At 35.2% G+C, this 12711-nt stretch overlaps 1 protein-coding gene and 1 long non-coding RNA gene across 3 annotated transcripts in view; both read right to left on the bottom strand.

The window, feature by feature from the left end:
• The window catches only part of LOC147843665 (uncharacterized), a 628067-nt gene that overhangs the window by 431411 nt on the left and 183945 nt on the right, over positions 1-12711 (bottom strand). The gene's annotated exons all lie outside the window — the stretch shown is intronic.
• Positions 1-12711, bottom strand: part of vapb (VAMP (vesicle-associated membrane protein)-associated protein B and C) — a 51229-nt gene that overhangs the window by 27499 nt on the left and 11019 nt on the right. For both annotated transcript variants that reach the window (NM_212647.2, XM_087255025.1), the window contains 1 exon segment: positions 1415-1567. In NM_212647.2, the coding sequence (NP_997812.1) occupies positions 1415-1567 (153 nt within the window).

Raw genomic sequence — 12711 nt, 5'->3', positions numbered from 1 at the left:
TCGGCAGGGGCGTTGCTAGACATAAAGTTCTACTGGTTTTCTGCGCACATGATGTAGATATGCGTCAGTTTGCTTTTTGATTAAACTACATTGCTTTCACCAGCGTTGGTTCGGTTAGAGAATAACGTCTTTATTCAGGGATTACCACTTCTAATAAATACACTTGCATATAAAGTAAATCATATCTCAGATCATTTACTGGGGCACTGGTGATTTTTACTGGGGCACGTGCCCTAGTAAATTGGGTCTAGCGACACCCCTGGGTATTGGTATTAATTACAAAAACCATTGTCAATAATGATTAAAAAAAGATTGGTATAAAGTTTTGGTATAAAGCTATAGTTTTATTAAAATTGGCACCTTGGAAGAAAAAGCAATAAGCTTAAAAAACATGTACACTTTTCTGAATGCCACAAGCTCCTCAATGCATAGAAATTGTACAGGACAATAAATGCCAGTAAACAGTAACTGAGAAATAGTCCATATCCCAGGGCTGTTGTAACAAAAATAAATTTTTTTGACCTTTTGGGCCAACATTTCACTTTTTTTACTTTAAAAGCTGTTTGCCACTTTCTATGCACTTTCTTTACTAAGTATTATTTTTGTTGTCTTTTTATTTATTTATTTTTTAAAATCTTTTTGCTACTTTTATTGTTGTTTTAGACAAATAGAACTGCAATATAAGGAAGGGCAAATGTAAATTGTATTGTTGTTTTTTTTAATAGTGCTGTCACGATACTGGAATTTGATACAAATCTGTATTTTAAAAAGCCCATTTCCCACTAACGCTTGAGCAGGTTTAACGATTTGTGCATTTTAAAGCCGCAAAGATCAGTCAATTCATCACCGAATCGCTTGTATGTCTGCTCATGAACAGACTAACTGATCTTCATGGCTTTAAAACACTCCAGTGTCCCTGTATCTGCAGTACCATTCAGTAAACAGCTGGAGTTTGGTGAACTGATGACCTTCATGGCCAATCACAGTCGTTTCTGTTAAGCATGTGTACCCAATGGCAAATAAACGCTGTATAAGAACACGCTCAACACTCCATTCCTGCTCAAATGTTTGCGGAAATGGATGTTTTTAAAAATGTCAGTACTGATTGGTATAGAATTCCAGTATCATGACAACACTATTCTGTACAATGACAATAAAGATTCTGATTCTATAGAAAATACACTGTATGGAGAGACTGACGTATGAGTGAAGACTTGATTCACAAAAGTGCAACAAGCATCAAGAAAAATGGACAGAGCATGTCATTGTTAACAATATGTGATGATGTGCTTCAGATGAATTGTGACTTGATTTTGTAACCTCCTATGACAACCTCTTTGTTTCTTCCCACCCCACTTTATTCCTAAATAAAAACTGTAAAAAAAAAAAAAAAAGACAAAGGAGGTGCATTTACCAGAGACATTGATCGAGGTTCCGGCATCAATCACTCCACTGTTTGGCCGCACACAGTATCGGCGTGGTGCAGTCGTCTTTACTTTAAAGCACACATTTCTGTCTGTGGGATTAGCAAGCTTTAGGGTGGTGGTCACCACATCTGTAAACGGACCTGAGGGCAAAAAGAGAAGACAATTAGTTGTTTTTTTTTTTATGTTACATTTTTAAATTCACCGAGATGATGCTATTAAGGTGCTATTATGGTTTACTGCAACAATATCTTAACGTGATGATCAAGAGCCACATCTGCAGCCAGACTGCTTTAAAAGAGCAAATCGATTTACCACTTGTAACCGATTTCACCCCACCTAACCGTAATGATTCAAGACGAATCACATTAGTGGCACATTACAAAATTAGAGATACATCAAAAGGCCAAAAGAGCACAGTATTGTTCTCGATTCTGGCACTCGCTTTACACTGCAGCAAACAATAAGGGGTTTTCAGGAAAATAGAATAAACTGAATTTGTTCTGCTCAAAGGCAGAAGCTATTCAGTTTAATAAGACAGAATCAAATGATTTAAAGACTAAATAGTATTACGACTGAGAAATGACTGCTTTGCTAAATCTTGGGGTTGGTCATTATTATTATTTTTTTTTATCTCTTATAGACCATTTTGTGGGATGTAAACAACAACAATAGTCCCAACGTATCTCCTCAACGCATCTACATTTTTTATTTCTATAGATTCTGAGAATCCAAAATGAGCCACTAATTGATAAATGATGTTATGATAGCTGTTTTAACATGAAGATATGATTGAATTGCCTCTTGTTACAGTTATGAAACAGTTTAATAACAAACAGGAAATGTTCATGGGCCAATGACATGACCATACTGAAATGGTCTATCAGTGTTCCCACACTTTCATAGCCACCAAATTCAAGGACTTTTAAAAAACCTAATAATTTTCAGTTGAGCAATTAAGTAATACACACTTCCAACATATATAGCGGCATGAAAGTCCTTACTGTACTTAACATTACACTTACACCTTATATTTACATTAAAATGTCCTTATGATGATGTTTTGAATGTGTCGTTTTCACAAATGTTGAGCGTTTTAAAGTCATGTTCAATAAACTTTAATACAATCAGATGAATTCAATACTGGTAATATTCAAATCCGGTTTCTGAAGTATTGATAAAATGCAGTATTTGTTATAGTTCATGTATAATAGAATTATAAATAATATATTAGAACATACTTTGTAAATGAAGAATTTCTTAGTTTTTGTTCAGTTTTTGAAAGCAGCACATTACACTTGTTGAAATAACACAATAAACTTTCTATTTAAGCACTTTAAAGAACCTAAGTTTGTTTTAACGTAGTTTCCAGGCCTTGAATTCATGTCTAAAGTTCAAGTATTTTCAAGCATGGGAATCATTTCTTATGCTCAACAAGGTAGCTTTTCCTAGAAACATTGTGCAATATTGTGAAATATTATCAGAATTTAAAGTATGCGTGAACTGGAAGTTGCCGTTTCACTTTTATTTGAGTATGTTGATGTTCTTTCAACTAAAACAGAAGATGGAGTAGTGAGTGGGTGGGGCTTTCATTTTGAGCTTCATTCCCTCATAGCAAATTAATGGTAAGAAGTGCCTGGTTACGAATATTGTGGATGAAGCGTCAAACTGAACTTCACACTCAATCACAGTCATATCTGTTAAGTATGTGAACCCTAGACTGTAAAATATATGGACGTAGTATCCGTGACGTCACCCATAGGTTTCTAAAGAGCGCAAAAGAAGCCACAAGTAGGCGCGGCCAAACGTTGTCATTTTGTTCGCGCGTCATCACACCCACGGCGGGATACCAAACAAGGGCAAAGAGGCGGAGAGTGAGTGGAGCTACAGACACCTGCTGGCATTTAGCTTGGACCTGGTTCAGACAAACTTTACTTTGGGAGAACGCTTAATACTTTATCACCTGTGACTCGTTTGTATTCTGACCACTTGTGCTTGGTTGTACACTATATCAAAGTGTTTAGACTTTTAAAAACACTGCTGTAATACATTGAGCCACTAAACATTGTTCTTATGACGTTTTTCAACAGGAGGAAAACGCGAATTACTTCCAAACACCTCAGATACAGTCTGTGTTAGTTAATGTAAGACTATTGATGAAATCCAGCATAACACTGTATGATAACGCTTCAGATGACTGTTCTAGAGCCTACAGCTAATCAATTCGTCAGATTCTGGAGTGCATTACAGCTCTAAATATTATTATAAACGATAAATGATCTTAAATAAAACAAATACATGTATAGAAAAGGTATATAAGTATATAACTTTACTCACATGGGAAACGGAGGCCACGTGAATGGTTTGTGAGCACAATTAAGTGCAGAGCATGCCATGCCATCTAATAATTGTAGGAAACAAGTCCAAAAGGCAGTTGACTGTGTAAAGCCACATAAAACAATACAGAAATACGATAAATATGCCAAGTTCAGTGGCTAATCTGCAGGATTCAGCTAAGGTGACGTGACGGCGACCAACGAGACCTAGCTGTCAGTCAAGTGGCCACGCCCTTAAAATGCAAACTTAATATAACCTAATATAAAGGAAACGGATGAAAAAATTCACCCCCCTCACAGTTGTCATAAAGGGTAATATTACCTGTATTAACCAAAATCTTTTTTTGTACCAGGCTGTAAACACCTTTTTTTCTGCTGTAAAGTTGGCCATTCTAACAGTGGGCTCAATTGAAATGTGCTCCGGTTTGGAGCCAGGAGCGGAGAGGACTAGCGGAATTTCGGATGAATTGCAGTTTTAGTTACTTCCATATTGGCTTCCTGAGGGAGAGCATGAGGTTGCCGCTTGATGTGAACACAATGGCCAATCAGCAGTGTTTAAAAACATGCTTTATAAGCAGCACTCAAATGTTTTAGCGGAAAATTTCATTTTAAAACCTTCAGCCTCGATTGGTACTGAAGTCCTTTACTGAACTTTTGATTATCGGGCAATTTTTATTTATTCCAAACTTCTGACATTCCCCGTTATTCAGCTAACTCTATGCTTTTTACACAGTATAATAAAAGTCCCCCAAAAATCTAAATTTACATAGTTTTGAATGTTTCACAATGGCTCAGTGGTTAGCACTGTCGCCTCACCTCAAGAAGGTCGCTAGTTCAAGTCCTGGCAAGTCCAGTCAGCATATCTGTGTGGAGTTTGCATGTTCTCCCCATGTTGGCGTGGGTTTCCTCCGGGTGCTCCGGTTTCCCTCACAGTCCAAAGACATGCGCTATAGGTGAATTGAATAAACTACATAGGCCGAAGTGTGAATGTATGAATGTTTCACCTGGAAATATGTTGATTTTGTCATGTGTTGACATTAAATCAAAGATCAAGCCATTCTAATCAACACAAGCTGAAAGATCAAAACGCTGACATGACATGACTATCCATGATGTTTTTTTCTGTAAAAGGATTAAACATATAAAACAAATATATTAACCAAAACTATATCTATGTTTGTAGGGACACTATATATTAAGGCTGTGCGATTTGGGGAAAATATCTAATTGCGATTATTTTGACAGATATTGTGATTTGCGATTTGATGTGCGATTTGATTTTGTAGTCAAGCTTCAGCTCAATAATGTGTATGAGCTGTGGCATCAATTCTGTGACAGCTCTTAAAAATGGCCCGTTTTTGTTCGGTGTCTGTGAACTTGAAACCAAAATATTCCCATATTAACGATGTCCTGTTTATCTTTTATATTATTTTAATATATTAATAACTTAATATAACTTAATATATTTATTTGATTATTTTTTATTAACAACAAATACAGAATTATACAGTAATATCTAAAAATATATGCCAGAGTGTACTTAAAAAACATTCAGCAATTGAAAATCTTATATTCCTTAAGAATATTACAAGTCTTCTTCGCTTTTTTATTAAGTGTTCTCCAAACTGTAGTCCTTAGTTGAAGGAAATGAACAAAATTTGGCTTTGATCCGGTCCATTTTTTTTTTACATATATGAAATGTTACCATAATAATAAAAAGTACTAGAAAGGTAAATTTTTTTTGCATGTATTGACATAATAAATGCAAATATCAAAATCGCTTGAATACAATATTTGTTTTCCTTTTAAGAGTATTTTCCACATCCACCCAGAAAATCCTCGTCTACAATCACAAAGCATATGGACAATAGATTCCTGTTCCATGCAACAAAATCACAGGAATAATCAATATCCAAATTAAATCTCTTTAATGGTGCTTTCACACCTGTGAATCGATTCAGTTGTTCCGAACCAGAGATTACAATTGTTACATTGTCGCTTTTTGCTCTTGGAGCGGTTCGCTTTCACACTACAAAGTTTCTAATCGGACCAAAAGAGCTAAAACAAGTCACGTGCGAGTAAAGTGTCAGGGTTTATTTTGCAGCGTCCCGCTGTCAGGAGAGGTGGTGGTTTGGTGGTGATTGACAGGGTGCGCGCATGACGTGTCTGAGGAGAGACGCGGTGGGGAGGGGTGAGAAGGGTGCGCGACGATGCCTATTTGAGGACCTGGAGGGAGACGCGAGATTACTGAAAGATCATCACTCGTTTGCTGGCATCCGGAGATTCGCTAAACTTCCCACCCCACTCATAATTTCTCTCTTCATATAGCCGTATGCCTATTACATATCCATAAAACACAGTGATACAACTGCGCTCGGATCGGATCGCTTTCACACTACAATCGAACCGCTCCAGGGTTTGTTTCAATCGAGCCGAGACCACCTCATTCAAGCGATCTCGGAACGATTAGTTTGGCGCGGAACAGAGTGCGATTGCCCTGTTCACATATGCCAAACCAACCGCGCTAACTGGGCAAACGAGACACGTCCCGAAACAAAAGTGTAGGTGTGAAATCACCCTAAAACCTCTTTAGCTGAATATATACAAAATCATGAAGCCCAACGATGAAAAACACATGGGGACACTCAATGTAAAGTTTTGATAAACAAATGATTGGGTCTCCCCCTCATGGTGCAGCGGTCCCTGCTCAAACACAAAGAGCAAATAACATCTCTGCTGGCCAAAGGTGACTTCTCAAGCTCTAAGATGCCTTCATTTTTTTTCAAAGATTTCTCTTAACATAAACAGAATAAACTAACAAATGTGGCAACATTTTTACATACTGCACAAGACATCGTTTAAGCATCGATAACGTTGGCAATCATCACATGGCAGGATAAGCAATGCTGAGTCTGGTCTACAAGCATTCGGCCATGAGAAACTGTACCATTTGTAAATATAATACTCATTCATGTTAATGAAGTGTTTATACAACAATGTCTATGCAGTATTACTTTACATTTGATTATTCAAATTACTGTACCTGGATACTGTTAAACTCCTCAGTAAATCAATAAAACATTCTTTGTTTCATTTGTATTTTTTTTATTGTTTATTATTTTATTTTTTTTACTTAATCTAAACTTATGTGTTGTTTATTATTAAGGAATCATCTCAATCAATCTAAAATAACCAATTCTTGAATGTCAAGAATGTCTTGAAAGTTATCATAGAATAACAATTCAAAATATTGCAATGTTAGATTGTTCTGATATCGTTCATCGTGTGTGATCACAATGCTGTTCATCTCACCTGCAAATGCTTTCAGACTTTCATTTTCAAACAAAATCATTTAAGTCTGTGTAAACAGGAAGTTGCTGAAGAGGCTTGCGTATGATGTTTGAGTATTGAGTATAATATTAAGTATATATTGAATATAATGCTGCTTATAATGTTGATAATGACAAATGTCTGTGTTTTATCAGTAGAAGCGGTTTGTTTGTATGTAGTTGATGACAAAGTGCAAGCATATGTCTAACATAGTTATTAATCCAACTGTGAAGCGATGTATTCTGATGACACCATTGGTCTGCACATTGGAGACCAGGACCAAAAAAAGTCAATTTAAGTCTACCACTCCAAGTCTATACAAAATTTGGCATTTTAGCCGTACATATAAAATTATTATTGTGTTTTTTTATTAAAACACAATTGGGTTTAAGTCAGGGCTCTGGCTGGGAAATTCAAGAATAGACCTGATACAGTGATCAATCTATTATGATTGGTGTTGTTTTTAAATACAATAAATCTATTAAGATAAAATTTGTAGTGGTGCTCATTCATTTTTGATGGGTGCTTCTAAATTTTTGCTTGTGCTCCTATATTTTTGAAGTTAGGAACACCAGTGCTACCAAGTAAGAGCAATGTTTTATTCCGATGTCATCGTTGTCCTGTGCATTGGGGACCAGGACCAATTTAAAAGTCATGTAAGTCTATCACTCCGAGAGTAATTTAGCATTTTAGCCATATATCTAAAATTACTATTGTGTTTTTTATTAAAATACAATTGGGTTTAAGTCAGGGCTCTGGCTGGGCCATTCAAGACCAATGCTGATACGGTGACCGGACTTCCCTGATTGGTGTTGTTTTTAAATACAATAAATCAATTAAATATACAATTTGCAGTCGTGGTCATTTATTTTTGATGGACGTTTCTAAATTTTTGCTGCTGCTCCTAAATTTTTGAAGTTGGAAGCACCAGTGCTGCCAAATAAAAACTTTTTATTCTGATGTCATCACTGTCCTGTGGATTGGGGACCAGAACCAATTTAAAAGTCAATTTAGATCTACCACTCCAAGTCTATACAAAATTTTGCATTTTAGCCATACATTTAAAAATATTATTGTTCTTTTTTATTAAAATACAATTGGGTTTATATCAGGGCTCTGGCTGGGCCATTCTAGCTGTACATTTAAAATTATTACTGTTCTTTTTTTATTAAAATACAATTGGGTTTATATCAGGGCTCTGGCTGGGCCATTCAAGAACAGTGCTTATATGGTGCCCAGTCTTCCCTGATTGTTGTTGTGTTCAAATATAATACAACCATTAATATATAATTTGCAGTGGTGTTCATTTATTTTTGATGGGTGCTTCCTAATTTTTGCTGGTTTTCTGATTTAACATTGTCCTGTGCATTGGGGACCAGGACCAATTTAAAAGTCAATTTAAGTCTACCACTCTATAATTTAGCATTTTAGCCATACATATAAAATTATTACTTTTTATAACCATATGTTTGAGAATTACCAATAATTTTACTAATAGTAAACCAATTTTTTAGCACACAATATTGAAAAACTATTGTATCGTGAGTTTGTTATCAATACGCATTGAATCGAGGCTTGAGTGGGTTACACCCCTAAAAGATAACAAATCAGGCCATTTCTGATTTCATGTCAAATGTCAACCGCACATGTTAGTTTGGTCTCCAACATCCCCCACTCTTTGTGCTATGGCAGTGCTACATCAACTATGCAACACCTCATCTGGGTTAATTCTATTAAACTGGTTAAATTATTGAGAGACTGTGACACTTGAAACCCATACTGAGCCTTATGTTGTTTGAGCCTTTATGTTGCGTGTTGCACAAGAAAAGACGCAGACGAACAAAGTGCCTTGGGCCTTTAAAACCTTTTATAGAGAGTCAAACATTGCACAAGACCTAAACAATGGTCTATTCTGGCCAAAAGCCTTGTGGTACATGCCTCTTTCATTCATGCAGACCTTATGGAGAAACTAATCCTCTTAAGGCAAATAATTGCAAAGCATGAGTCACGCAGAAAGGCATCATTCTTTTTAATAATTTCATTAGGTAAATGATAACGTCACGTTACTGATCGATACAAAGTGCCTAGTAGGAACAAGCACTCAATTTATAAAAAATAAATAAATTTATATATATATATATATATTTGGTAAGGATGGACAAATAAGGTATTAACTGTAAGTATTTTATTGCTTTTTAATTTGAAAAAAAAAAATCACACTGTAAAAAATGTAATGACAAAATTCAAAACAACAAATACTTTTATGTTGCTTTAACTTCTTTTAATTAGGTTTCAACTCAAGTTTTTAAGCTAAACAAATTTTAGCTTAATATTTTAGTCAATTTGATTGATTTAATTTGAGATGACTAGAAAAGTTCATTTGATTCAACAACACCAAAAAATTAAGACAGCAAGATTTTTTACAGTTTATTTAAATTGCAACATTTTATACAACCATTATTATTCAGTACCAAAAAATAACAGCTTTTTTATTTTAAAGTGAAGTTAATGGACAATATGCATGATCAATGATAAAATATAGTAAATATTAAGACAGCAATAAACTAATATGCAAAACCGCTAATATATAGTCATGTACTCCAAATTAATGCACGGGTCCTAAAAAAGAGGAGGCTTTCAAGAATCAAACCAAAGAATATATAATGAATAAAACTTTATTCCTGGACATTAAAATGTGTTTTATTTAATTGTACTTTTTGTAAGAGAAATTAATGTCTAGCATTCACTTTAAACATGATATATAAAAGACTCCAAGTAAAATGTAATTCAGTGTTATATTAGTTTGTGTACCACAAATAAATATTTTGTTATAGCCATGTAAGTTTTATCCATTTGTCAGCAAGAAGCTTTTAAATATACAAAATCTAATTTTGATATACTTTAAATATACATTTTTACTATGCATGCATATTAATATTGATCTTACAAGCCGGTGCAGCCTTAGGAATCTTTGTGGCTCAAGACTTCCGTTCTCGTTGACTTTCATTGATTTTAATACATTCCCATATAGCTTTATCAATATTTAGATATTTTATTTTCACTAAAAGTTATTTAAACTATTACTTGCATTTCATTTGGTGTCTGCGTAAAAAATTTAAATAAAAATCACATCACAGGGCTCAAAATTGCAACCATTTTGGCCATATATGCTCCCAAAAATGTATATATGTGACCTCATAATATATTTAAGAGCATTTGTGTGACTGTATGTATTTGTAACAAAACCTGCTTTGATTGAATGGTAAACTTTGGTGGACAGACATTTTTAGGTCTCTCAATAAGTTTAATTGGGCTCAGTTGGATTTAAGTCAGGGCTCCGGCTGGACCAATCAAGAACAGTGTTGATGCAGCGACCAGCCTTCCCTGATTGGTGTAGTTTTCAAATACAATAAATAAATTAAAATACAATTTGTGGTGGTGCTCATCCATTTTTGGTGGGTGCTTCTAAATTTAATAAGTTAGGAGCACCAGTGCGACCAAATAAATACTTTATTTTAAACCCTGCAATAACACATTTAATATAATGCAGACACTAACAACAGCCTCAACTTGACTTTAAAGTCAGAAAGTTGTAGGATATTGGTGGACAGCCATTTTTAGGTCCCTACAGAGATGCTCAATTGGATTTATCTCAGGGCTCTGGCTTGGCCATTCAAGAACAGTGTTGATACAGTGACTGGTCTTCCCTGCTTGGTGTAGTTTTTAAATACAATAAATCCATTAAAATACAATTTGCGGTGGTGCTCATTCATTTTTGGTGGGTGTTTCTACATTCATGAAGTTAGGAGCACCAGTGCGAACAAGTAAGCAGATTAACTTCGAACCCTAAAATAATACATTTAATTTGATCCAGACACAACCAAGAGCCTCAATTTAACCTTTAAGCCAGAAAGTTCTAGGATATTCTGCAGACACAAAACATGTTCCCTTGCGCACCTTAAAAAAAATCATTGTACACGTCATTTAGCATCGAAGAGGTTTTCCAGCCAAATAAGGTACAACAGCGGAAAAGCCTTCAGCATTTAAGTGTGCCTTTGGTATGGTTCGGAAATACCCAACACATCTGCCTGCAGTGAAGCTGCGTTGATGGAGAGAGATACTTGGCATCGGCACGTGTGCAGATGTGACTCGTCTTTCCAAGCCCGGCATTTCAACATCTGCCTCTCATTTACACCCTGCTTTATAGCCCTAGAACGTATTTATTACAGGGCCGTTTCATGATCATTATAATAATTCAGTTACCCAAGGTCTGAATCAATGAGCATTTATGTAATTTTGCCACGTAGTTCAAGGTATTAGTGATACTGAACAGGCCAAAAAAAGGTGCAGACCTGCTAAATCAAACAGACGTCACCGTATTTTAACAGCTTTGCCCCATTACTTCTACAACTGGATGGCCTCCGAATCTCAGAGGGATCAAACCACCTTTAATACTTTGCAAAAATCACATATAATTATTGGCTGGGGCTCAAACTCCACACTCTTAGACGCTTAAATATAAACTGGCATGTCTGGATGGTCAAGTTCTTGTTACCTGAAGTTAACTACTACTAAAGAGTATTTTAGGGGCGGAGTCTTTGGTAGGAGGTGTGGTGTAATGCTAATGATTTTAAAAGGTTCCTTTGGCCCCATTATGGAGCAAAACCAATGCTAGTAGCGTCCTCTGGGGAGAAAATGTGATGTCCAGTGCTTAGAAATAAATGCACTGTGCCTCATTTATAAATCATAAGTCTGATCCTGTGCTTTGGACTACATCTAAAGACTACAGTAGACGCAGTGGATCTGACATCTTTTCAGGTTTGTTAAACAGTCTTCTTTTGAAGTCAGATGAATAAACTCTTGACAACAACAGAATAAATGTACGGTTCTCCACGGTGCAGTGCTTATCGCTTCTGTTTAGATTGATTTTATATTATATTGTGTTTTATATTTATTCATTATATATTATATTATTATTATTTTTTATTATTATTATTTAGTTATTTTTTAATTAAGTATTAAAATAGACAAAAAGGCAACAGAACTGACAAAGCCAATGTAATGCTCATGGTGCACAATGATGAAAAGTACTGCAATATGACGCCATCTAAAGCACATACATGCATCAGGAAAATTACAAAAAAATGTATAACAAAATGCAAAAACAGGATGAAAAATCGAAAGAATGAGATCTGAAGAAAATGATTGATGTGTGTGTTTTGTAATTTAGGTTTAGTCTAGATGCCATTTACATACACTAATGCGTTTTAATTTTAAAATGCATACGTTTCGTTATGGCTACGTATTACATGTTTGACTCACACAAAAAAAAGAGCTAAAGACCCCATTTCTGTTTGAACAGAACAGAAATTCAAACTTCAAAACAAAATTTAAAAAATGAGGGCACATTGCATATTATTCCCTGATTCATAAAGCCACTCTTATGTGGTCTCCAATAGTCTCATATCGTTTTTCTGAAACTCAAAAAACCGTTAGTCTGGCCAAGGAGCATTTTGGAGCAAACAAAACATACTAGTGTGAACAGCACCTTACAATTACACACCAATGCGTTTTGGTTTTAAAACATACATTTTGCTATAGTTATGCTTATGCCTTCCGTC

Source organism: Danio rerio, chromosome 6, assembly GCF_052040795.2.
Source record: "Danio rerio strain M-AB ecotype USA chromosome 6, GRCz13ab, whole genome shotgun sequence".
NCBI classification, from domain to species: Eukaryota; Metazoa; Chordata; class Actinopteri; order Cypriniformes; family Danionidae; genus Danio; species Danio rerio.
Note: the sequence above shows the minus strand (reverse complement) of the source record. Positions and strands in the feature narration are given on the sequence as shown.